General features: G+C 38.5%; 1 protein-coding gene across 3 annotated transcripts in view; it reads right to left on the bottom strand.

The window, feature by feature from the left end:
• Nucleotides 1-25: 25 nt before the first annotated feature.
• Nucleotides 26-12192, bottom strand: part of GLT8D2 (glycosyltransferase 8 domain containing 2) — a 52434-nt gene continuing 40267 nt past the window's right edge. For 2 of the 3 annotated variants that reach the window (XM_033117494.1, XM_033117495.1), the window contains 2 exons: nt 3355-3467; nt 91-610 (listed from right to left, as the gene is read on the bottom strand). In XM_033117494.1, coding sequence (XP_032973385.1) covers nt 441-610; nt 3355-3467 — 283 coding nt within the window. In that variant the 3' untranslated portion in view covers nt 91-440. Of the gene's footprint in view, nt 611-3354; nt 3468-12192 lie in introns of all 3 variants that reach the window. The other variant, XM_033117497.1, reaches the window with a different exon arrangement.

Raw genomic sequence — 12192 nt, 5'->3', positions numbered from 1 at the left:
GTGTATATATAGTGAAAAATCATTTAAAAATCTATGATTTTTATTTTTTCAGACATTCATGTTTTAAATGTAATACAAAAGATTGGCAACCTGTTAAAAAAAATACCTACATGTGAAAAGTACATTTATAAATTTGAAAAATTTTTAGATATAATTATTATTGAGTTAAGCAAATTGATTGCTGAAACCCAGATGGGTTTGTTTCTTTCCAACAACATATTTCACTCACATAATCTTGATTTCCATAATTATCACTTGTGCTTAAGGAAGTAAATCAATACCTGTGTGATCCAAGGTACTATATGCACAAGTAGCTTTTGTTTTTCATACTGTGGATCATATCTATCAAAGATACTGTTCATAAAGAATGGTGTTATAGTAGGCTACAAATGGACGAGTCCACATTTTTATACAGAAAATATTTAAAATGTCAAGTTACATCAGCTATTATGATTGAGTTTAAATATCCCTGCTGGGTCAGGAACAAACCAGCTTTCCCATAAATCGTTGTGAACACTGGGGAAGTCCCAAGGTTTATGTCTTCCATTCCAGTGGAGTAGTTTTGCTTCTTGCAGAAAATGCTCCGAATATCTGGTATCTGGATTCCAGCCTTCATTGTGTTTAGAGAAAAGTAATAGGCTTGTTAGAAAATAAAATTTTTATATTGAAAATTGAATGCAGGTTCATTAGGAAAAACATAAAAATTAAACAAATCAAAGAGTATGCAATGAAATTACCACCCATCCTAAATCTCAAAAATAACCATTGTTAGAGTTGCTCATGAAATCCTTTCAGTAATGTTCTACCTGTACAGCAGTATGTATGTAAATATGCATGTATATATATTATGTATGTGTGTACATACACATACTGTAGATGTATTTTTAAATGTATTTGTAACTTGTCTTTTAAAATTACTGTCTTAGGAAACTTTCCACAGTAGTACATGTGGATTTACTGAATTATTTTTAATGACTACATAGACTGAATATATGATTATTTATTTAGGGAGTTTCTTATTAAGGAGATTTAGGTTGTTTCTGTCCCTTCACTAGCATAAACATTGCTACAATGAACAGTCTTCTATGCATGTCTTGTGCGTGTATACAAATATATACGTAGGATAAAATCTTCTAAGTGGAATTGCTAGATTGAAGGGTGTGTGCCTTTTACATTTTGCTGCGGGGGAGCCAGATTGTCCACAAAAGAACTTGTAATAGTTCCCCTCCAACCCAGTGTTTATAGGAGTTCTTGTTTTTCTACATTTTCCCTGAATATAGCAACATTTTCTTTTAAATGGTCTTATTTTTACCGTATGAAATGTGACCAAGAAAAGATCTACTTTTTAACAAACAGCTATCTCCATTGGAATAGTATTCCCCTCATAAGTAATTACTTAGAGACTATGCATTTACCCTAATATTGCCGTTGCTCAGAATAGTTTTAGAACATCTCTTTCAGAAGGACGTTAAGAACTTGTGAATGTAAATCTTTTTAAAAATATATCCTCTATGGTGTTAAATTTTCTAAGAAAGGGAATTTGATATTTTTGAAAAACAACTGAAAGTCCATTGAGTAAAGAGATGTTAATATCTAGAATTATGTTATTCTAGTTTATGTTATTCTAGTTTAACATACAATGTGAGAAAAAAAAACACCAAGAAACTGTCTTCTGTTACTCATAAACATGTCTGTGAGGGCAGTTGCAGAAGAGGAGCTCAGTATTTCAGGCTGAAGTGGCATAATTGGAATAATCACCAACTTCCAAAGAATCTATACAAAAGTAATACTCATTTGGGAAGAGACACCTTCGTGTGATAAATCTCCACTAAGTAGGACGTCTCTCAGCTCCGTGACTGAAGGGCTCTGTAGGAGCTTGCAGTTTTCCTTTTAGCTGAATAGTTTTCATAAACTTTTAAAATCTTAAGTCTCTCTGTTTAGACTCAAAGTTAATACCCATTAGCGTTACATTGCTTTCTTCTTTCAGAACACTCTAAAACCGAGTCATTTTTCAAATGATCACCGAGTAGATTTACTTTGCAGACCATCCCTCCTTCCAAAACCTTCAGTACACAAAAGGTTCTGTTCTACAAAGAAAAACGAATTTCCCCCTTGGAAGAACATGCCCCTTCCTACTTGTCAATAAGTTAGATAATTTATACGATGTAATTCTGAGTCTCTGTTCCAAGATCATAACATGCTCTAACATTATCGATCTAAGCTCCGCATAGCTGTTTCTACACAACATTTTTTATAGACATTCTACCTTGATGGGATTTTCTGCACATTCATTACACAGAAATGTTGATAGTTGACCTAACAGTGAACTCAACATTACTATAAATGACACCAGATGGAAAAATAGTGTCCTTAACTTCCCCATGTCACTCTTACGTACATACAGATGCTCAGGAAAATCAGGAAAGATTCTGGTAATGAGGCAGAAGCAAATCTATACAGAATCATTAAGGGCAGACAGGAACTCATAAAGGGGAGACAGGAACCCAGCTTCCATTTTTGTCTGTCGTTTCTTTTAAAAGGGAGAGTAACGGACTACCACCTTGCAGGATTGTTCTTAGAAATAATGTTCACCTTTATCACCAGAACTTAGCTCAGTTCTTGGCAATGTAGTGGGCACCTGGTAAAGATAAATCCATAATCATCTCCAATTCTAAAATCCCCAACGTCTGTAAACAAAAGGATTTTTAATAACTTCTATGGCAGCAAAACCTAGATCCCACTCGGGGTATTGTATAATGTAAGTATGTGAACCACATTACCTTTCTTAAATTCAAAACCTTTCTAAATTTATAAACAGGTCTAGCCCAGTGGTTTTGGCTCATGGGTTGTGGCCACGTGTTTGGATGAATGTGAATGTCTTCTGTGCCTGGTTCCATTCTACGCAATTTACATGTATTAGGTAATTTATTCCTTACATATTAAAAAAAACTTCACATAAGTTCTGTAATCACACTTGGAATTCCTATAGATAGTATATAGGTACTTTGTATCCATGGAGAGGCCCAGATGCCAGGTAACATTGTGTGGAAAATCAATCTGATTCTGATGGATGTTGTATGCCAAGAACCTCCAGTGGAGGAAGGAGGGTGGGGGTGGGGCCTTGAATCTAATTGCTTTTCATGCATTCCTAGAAACACACCTCTCCGGTCGGCCATTTTTATCAGCTGCATTTGCAGAATTTGAGCAGTGAGGGTTAAATAATGTGTCCAATGTAATCTCCAAGGTCACCTAGGAGGATTTGAATTGAGGAAGCTGGTGCTATAGCATGTTTTCCCCACCTTGGTGCTCACTGAGTCTATAAAATGCTCATTTGCGTTTTTCTAAAGTACTTACCCAGGTGCCTTATGTGCCACAGGGGGTTGATTGTGGAGTATTTTCCATGAAACACAATCAGCATTGGGGAAGTGGCTACCCCTCCTCCCAGGGAGCTGCTGTAGAGATTTTCCCTAAGAAAAGGAATAGAAAAGCAACATTTGGTCTGGAGCCCCACAGACTCAGATAAGGTAGAATCTAATAATTTTAAAAGATGTAAGACAGTCTCTCACTATATAACAAAACTATAGCCTTTCACTTTTCCCCAACTTTTTATTTTGAAAATTGTCAAATCTACACAAAATTGTGAAAAGAATAACATGAACTTCCATGTATTTCACCTACATTCACACAGAGTGCTAATACTTTGCCATTTTAATTCTCAGGCTTTTTTTATGGCAAACAGATCAAATTCTGATCCTACATTATTTAGAATAACTTTATTCACAAATTCAAGATTACATAGTATTGAAAGTGTCCAGAAAAAAAGAAGGGAAATACAACGTCATGATTATAGTGGTTGTGTTAGTTTAATTTTCTCCATTTAAAACTTCAATAATGAAAAATGATAAATTTTGAAAAATTCAACCCTAAGAAACAAAGTTGCCTTTATAAAGTAATGCTTAAAAATAAATCTATGGAATCTGGTATAGGAAGAGCTTTGGAACTTCAGAAGCTCTCCACGTCCCCCCATGGAGGCGGCGTCCTATGACCCAGGCGAACTGTTCACAGAGGAGAAGCCCACCTTCCAGGGAACGCCCCCCCCCATTGTGTGAGAAGCTCGAATAGTGCAGAGAAAATATAACACTACAGTGTGAGAGAGAATAAAAGGCTGCAGTTGGAGAGAAAATAAAATATTCTACCAACATCTACTGGAAAACAAAAGACAGAACTCTACCTATCAACCTGATGCAGAACCCACTCCTGTAGGTGTCTAGGAAGAGAAATAATAAATCATTAATTGCCATGGATAACCAAGGTAACAATACAACTCAGGAAGAAAATGAAAAGTCTCCAGAAAATGAATTTAAAGACATGGAAATATGTGACTTAAATGACAGAGAATTCAAGATTGCAGTTCTTAAAACAATCTGAGATGCAAAAAAACAGACAGGCAGTTTAATGAAACACAATCAAAGAACAAAATGAACATTTTACCAAAGAGATTGAAATTTTAAAAAAGAACCAAATAGGGGCCGGCCTGGTTGCTCAGGCGGTTGGAGCTCTGTGCTCCTAACGCTGAAGGCTGCCGGTTCAATTCCTACAAGGGCCAGTGGGCTCTCAACCACAAGGTTGCTAGTTTGACTGACTCCTCGACTCCCACAAGGGATGGTGGGCTGCGCCCCCTGCAACTAAGATTGAACAAGGCACCTTGAGCTGAGCTCCCGATGGCTTAGTTGATTAGAACGCATCCTCTCAACCACAAGGTTGCCCACTCGACTCCCTCAAGGGATGGTGGGCTGTGCCCTCTCCAACTAACAATGGCAACTGGACCTGGAGCTGAACTGCGCCCTCCACAACTAAGACTGAAAGGACAACAACTTGACTTGGAAAAAGACCTGGAAGTACACGCTGTTCCCCAATAAAGTCCTGTTCCCCTTCCCCAGTAAAATCTTAGAAAAGAACCAAATAGAATTTCTGGAGATTAAGAACTCAGAGTGATGTCATAGGAATGGCGGCAGCGGGGCGCACTTTTTGAGTTCTCCGGATCTTATCACAAACGGGACATCTATAACTCATCAAAGGAATCTGCTTGTCACGCAGAACAGCTAAGAAACTTCTGCAAGGATTACTTGACGGTGGGCAAATTGGGCGAGCAGGGGAAGAGGGAAGGGAGCAGAGTGGAGACGCGGCCCGCATCTGCGGCAGTGGAAACATGGCCGGCATCCGCAGCTGCAGAGACATAGGGGATCCCAGGACGGAACAGAGAACACAAAAGCCAGGAGGTGGCCTCTTTCCCTGCGTCCCACAGCTGATCTCTCCCACCGAGGGGGCAGCATATCCAGCATTTGAGGCAATGACCTCAGTGAGACCTCCAGTTGGGCCCTAGTCCGGACAAAGCACACAAACTCCATACCGGGGCCCCTCCCCCCTCTTCCAATCCTACCCTCCGCCCTTCCAAAGACTTAAACTGGCCCCTGAACTGAGTAGTGTCAGATTACAGAGGAGCCTTAGTGCTCAGGCTCTGGGAAGACTGGCGTGCAGCTCTGACCCAGGGAAGAGGCTGGGAAGAGTGTGATTTTTGCTGGGCTAGGAGAGAAGAGACTCCTTCACCCCCAGCCACCATCTTTTCTGGCCTGCGGGAAGAGTGTGATACTGCTGGGCTGGGAGAGAGAATACCCCTCCATCCCCAGCCCCCACCCTTTCTGGCCTGCCTAGGGCGGGGCAAATACAACTGCAGAGACACTCCCAGGGATCAGCAGTAAGCGACAGACGCAGCTCTAGGCTTTCAGCAGCTCAGAAATCTCCCGCCCACCACACACACACACACACACACACACACACACACACACACACACACGGAAGAAGTGCCCTAAGACTCAGGAGAACTGGACACAGGGCTGGTGGTGCTACTCTCAGTGTGCATATGTGCAGGCAAGAGCAGAAACTGCACTGACTTTGTAGAAACTACCATCCAGACCCATCAGCCCCCCGCATCTAAATCTGCAGTTCCAACATCATTCTGGGTACCAGGTGACTGGCTCTGCCTGCACAATACACAGAGGACTCTTTGGTACAGCAGAGGACAACCTGGAGATTACTTGGTGGGCTTAAGCCAAGACTGGCGCTGCTTTTGCTTTTGTTTGTTTTGTTTTGTCTTTATAACTTTGATATCTTTGCCTGTGTTGAGGGGGGATTGTTGGTTGTTTTTATGTGTGAACGTATTTGATTTTTTCATTGTTGTTGTTGTTGTTGTTGTCCTTGGTGATTTGCTTTGTTCTGAAATTGCTCTACCAGGGCCCAGCTTAAGAGGCACAGGATTCAACATACCCAGAGGCCAACTCCAGACCAAACCAGAGTACTACCGGATTTGACCTACAAGTGACATACCCAGAGGGAATTCTCTGCAGGCACAAGAGCCCATAGAGGCCAAACCACATTTAAGTGGTCAACCCTCACGCAGCAGAATACCCCGCGGTGGGCAGAGCCAAGTCTCACAACTAGTCAGCCTAGGAGTTAACCCCACCTACTCACAAGCGAAAAGCAATTAAAGATCTTCTTTAACAGGACAATATACACAACACAAGAGTCACCTTTGGAGCACACGCAGAGCAGAAGAACGAAGTAGTGCAAGTCAAATATAAAGGACACATACTACATAAGATAACTCAGCAAGAACTAAGAACTCTAGGGGATCTACCTAATACATCGAAGCAAACACAGAGAGTCAGCTAGAATGGGGAAACAAAGAAACATGTTCTAAATAAAAGAACAGAAGAAAACTCCAGAAATGTAACCAAATGAAACAGGTAACCAACCTATCAGAGACAAGAGTTCAGAACACTGATGATAAAAATGTTTAAGGAGCTTAGAGACGACATAAAGAAGGATAGAGAAATCATAATGAACAACCAGTTAGAACTAAAGAACACAATTACTGAAATAAAGAACTCACTTGAAGGAATTAACAGCAGGTTAGATGAAGCAGAGGATCGAATCAGCAACTTAGAAGACAAGTTAGCAGAGATCACCCAAACAGAACAACAGAAAGAAAAAAGAATAAAAAACAATGAAGATGGGTTAAGAGACCTCTGGGATAACATCAAGCGCAACAACATGCGCATCATAGGAATGCCAGAAGGTGAAGAGAGGAAGTAAGGGATCGAGAACATATTTGAAGTAATAATGTCCAAAAACTTCCCCAACCTGATGAAGGAAACCAACATACAAGCCCAGGAAGTGCAGAGAGTTCCAATCAGGATAAACCCAAACAGGCCCACACCAAGACACATTATAGTTAAAATGGCACACATTATAGTTAAAAGACAGAGAATCCTAAAAGCAGCAAGAGAAAGACAGAGGGTTACATACAAGGGAACTCCCATAAGACTATCAAATGACTTTTCTACAGAAACATTGAAGGCCAGGAGGGACTGGCAGGAGATACTCAAAGTGATGGAAAACAAAGGCCTACAACCTAGATTGCTTTATCCAGCAAGGCTATCATTTAAAGTTGATGGAGAGATCAAGAGCTTCCCAGAAAAGAATAAGCTAAAGGAATTTATTACCACCAAGCCAGCATTGCAAGAAATATTAAAAGGACTTCTGTAAATAGAAGAAAGATGAAAACAATCTAACTACAAATTTAAAAATGGCAATAACTATGTACCTATCAATAATCACTTTAAATGTAAACGGATTAAATGCTCCAATCAAGAGACATAGGGTGGCTGAGTGGATAAGAAAGCAAGACCCTTGTATATGCTGTATACAAGAGACTCACCTCAGATCAAAAGACACACACAGGCTGAAAGTGAAGGGTTGGAGTAAGATATTTCATGCAAATGGAAATGAGAAAAAAGCTGGAGTTGCAATACTTACATCTGACAAAATAGACTTTAAAATGAAGAGCATATTAAAAGACAAAGATGGGCATTATATAATAATAAAGGGATCGATCCGACAAGACGACATAACCCTAGTAAACATCTATGCACCCAACATAGGAGCACCTAAATATATAAAACAGATATTGACTGACATAAAGAGATCAACAGTAACACTATCATAGTAGGGGACTTCAACACACCTCTGACAACAAGGGACAGGTCTTCCAGACAGAAAATCAATATGGAAACAACAGCCTTAAATGACACATTGGACCATGTGGATTTAATTGATATTTTCAGAGCATTTCACCCCAAAGCTACAGAATACACGTTCTTCTCAAGTGCACATGGAACATTTTCCAAGATAGACCATATGTTAGGCCACAAAACAAGTCTTGATAAATTTAAGAAAATTGAAATCATGCCAATTGTCTTCTCTGACCACAGTGCTATGAAATTAGAAATGAACTACAGAAAAAAAAAAACTGGAAGACACACCAATTCATGGAGGCTGAATAACATGTTACTAAATAATGAATGGGTCAACCAGGAGATCAAGGAAGAAATCAAAAGATATCTCGAGACAAATGAAAATGAAAACACGATGACCCAAAATCTATGGGATGCCGCGAAAGCAGTCCTAAGAGGGAAATTCATAGCATTGCAGGCCTACCTAAAGAAACAAGAAACATCACTAATCAACAGTTTATCTTCACACTTAAGGGATCTGGAAAAAGAACAGCAAAATAAGCCCAAAGGGAGTACAAGGAAGGAGATAATAAAGATCAGAGCGGAAATAAATGAAATAGAAACCAGAAAAACACTACAAAAGATCAATGAATCCAAGAGTTGGTTCTTAGAGAGGATAAACAAAATTGACAAACCTTTAGCCAGACTCATTTAAAAAAAGAGAGAGAGGACACAAAGTAATAAAATCAGAAATGAAAAAGAAGTGACAACAGACACCGCAGAAATACAAAATATTTTAAGAAATTACTATGAGCAACTATATGCCAACAAATTTGACAATCTGGAAGAAATGGACAATTTTCTAGAGGCGTACAACCTTCCAAGGCTAACTCAAGAAGAAACAGGAAACCTGAATAGACTGATTACCACCAGGGAAATTGAATCAGTAATCAACAATCTCCCAACAAACAAAAGCCCTAGACCAGATGGCTTTACAGGTGAATTTTACAAAACGTTCAAAAACGAATTATCACCTATTCTCCTCAAGCTCTTCCAAAAAATCCAGAAGGACGGAAGACTCCCAAACACTTTTTATAAAGCCACTAACACCCTGATCCCAAAATCAGACAAAGACACCACAAAAAAAGAAAACTACAGGCCGATATCTCTAATGAATATAGATGCAAAAATCCTCAACAAAATATTAGCGAACAGAATTCAGCAATACATTAAAAAGATCATACACCATGATCAAGTGGGATTCATCCCTGTTATGCAAGGGTGGTTCAACATCCGCAAATCAATTAATGTGATACACCACATTAACAAAATGAAAAATAAAAATCACATGATCATATCAATAGATGCAGAAAAAACATTTGATAAAAACCAGCAGCCATTTATGATAACCCTTAAGAAAGTGGGAATAGAGGGATCATATCTCAACATAATAAAGGCCATATATGATAAACCCACAGCTAACATCATACTCAATGGGGAAAAGCTAAAACCATTCCCCTTAAGATCAGGAACAAGACAAGGTTGCCCACTTTCTCCACTTCTATTCAACATAGTGCTGGAAGTTCTAGCCACAGCAATCAGACAAGAAAAAGGAATAAAATGCATCCAAATCAGTAAGGAGGAAGTAAAATTGTCATTATATGCAGATGACATGCTATTATATAGAGAGAACCCTAAAGACTCCACCAAGAAACTATTAGAGCTGATAGATGAATTTAGTAAAGTAGCAGGACACAAAATTAATATTCAGAAATCAGTTGTATTTGTATATACCAATAATAAAACATCAGCAGGAGAAATTAGGAAAACAATCCCATTTATGATTGCTTCAAAGACTATAAAATGACTAGGAATAAACTTAACCAAAGAAGTAAAAAATCTGTATTCAGAAAATTATAAGACACTGAAGAAAGAAATGAAAGAAGATACAAATAGATGGAAACACATACCATGTTCATGGATAGGAAGAATTAATATAGTTAAAATGTCCATACTGCCTAAGGCAATATACATATTCAACGCAATTCCTATCAAACTACCAACGACGTTTTTCACAGAAATAGAACATATAATCCTAAAATTTATATGAGACCATAAAAGACCCTGGATAGCCTCAGCAATCTGGAGAAATAAGAACAAAGTGGGAGGTATAACAATACCTGACTTCAAATTATACTACAAGGCTACAGTAATCAAAACAGCACGGTACTGGCATAAAAACAGACACATAGATCAATGGAACAGAATAGAGAGTCCAGAAATAAATCCATGTCTATATGGTCATTTAATCTAAGACAATGGAAGCAAGAATGTACGGTGGGGTAAAGACAGTCTATTCAATAAATTGTGCTGGGAAACCTGGACAGACACATGCAAAAAAATGAAGCTGGACCACCTCCTTACACCATATACAAAAATAAATTCAAAATGTCTTAAAGACTTAAATGTAAGATCTGAAATCATAAAATTCCTAGAAGAAAATATAGGAAGAAACATCACAGACATTACCCGGAGTAAGATTTTTACTGATATATCCCCTCGTGCGAGGGAAATAAGAGAAAAAATAAACATGTGGAATTACATCTCACTAAAAAGTTTTTTCACCGCAAAGGAAACCATCGATAAAATAAAAAGGGATCCTACTGAATGGGAAAAGATATTTGCCAATGATATATCTGATAAGGGGTTAATATCACAAATTTATAAAAAAAACTCACTCAACTCAACTCCAAAAAAACAAACAACCCAATTGAAAAATGGGCAGAGGACGAGACATTTTTCTAAAAAGGACATACAGATGGCAAACAGACATATGAAGAAATGCTCAACCTCACTAACCATCAGAGAAATGCAAATAAAAACCACAATGAGATACCACCTCACCCCAGTCAAAATGGCTATCATCAACAAATCAACAAACAACAAGTGCTGACGCGGATGTGGAGTAAAGGGAACGCTTGTGCACTGTTGGTGGGATTGCAGATTGGTGCAGCCACTATGGAGAACAGTATGGAGGTGTCTCAAAAATCTGAAAATGGAACTACCTTATGGTCCAGCAATTCCACTCCTAGATATCTACCCAGAGAAATCCAAAACTCTAATTCAAAAATCTTTATGCACCCCTATGTTTATTGCAGCACTATACACAATGGCCAAGACATGGAAACAACCAAAATGCCCATCGGTAGATGACTGGATTAAGAAACTGTGGTACATTTATACAATGGAGTATTACGCAGCCATAAAGAAGAAAGAAATCTTACCATTTGCAACAACATGGATGGACCTAGAGAACATTATGTTAAGTGAAATAAGTCAGACAGAGAAAGACAAATACCATATGATCTCACTTATATGTGGAATCTAAAGAAAAGAATAAGTGAATGAACTAATCAGAAACAGTTCTGGAGACATAGAGGAAAAACTGAGGGTTGCTAGATGGGCGGGGGGTTGGGGATAAGGGGGAAGGTGAAGGGATTAGAAAACAGTCGGTAACCACAAGATAGCCACGGGATTTTGAAAATTAATTTGGGGAATGTAATAAATAATGTTGTAAAGATTGTGTAGGTTATCCGATGGACACTTGTCCCATTTGGGAGACCACCTCAGGGATGATGTAGATGCCTGATCACTGCACTGTACACCTGAAGCTGAAGCTGAACAATAATGAATGCCAACTATAATTTTATATGTATGTGTGTGTGTATATATATATATATATATATGTATATACTTACAAGAAGCGAAGTACAGCATTAGGAATAGAGACAGTGGAAATGTAATGGCTCTGTGTGATGTCAGAGGGATAGTGGATGGGGGAGAGGTGTTCACAGTGTGAGGGATATAAATGATAAACTTCTAAGTATTACTTTGTCTTGTGTACCTGAAACTAATTTAAAAAAAAAATAAGAACTCAGTGAAACAAATGAAGAATGAAATAGCCAGTTTAGGTTAGTAGAATTGACCAGATGGAGGAAAGAATCAGTGACATCGAAGATAGAAATCTGGAAATGACACGGATGGAAGAAGAAAGAGACTTGAGACTTAAAAGAAATGAAAGAACTCTACAAGGACTTTCTGATTCCATCAGAAACAGCAA

Source organism: Rhinolophus ferrumequinum, chromosome 10, assembly GCF_004115265.2.
Source record: "Rhinolophus ferrumequinum isolate MPI-CBG mRhiFer1 chromosome 10, mRhiFer1_v1.p, whole genome shotgun sequence".
Lineage (NCBI taxonomy): Eukaryota > Metazoa > Chordata > Mammalia > Chiroptera > Rhinolophidae > Rhinolophus > Rhinolophus ferrumequinum.
This window is presented reverse-complemented; position numbering and strand designations above follow the sequence as displayed.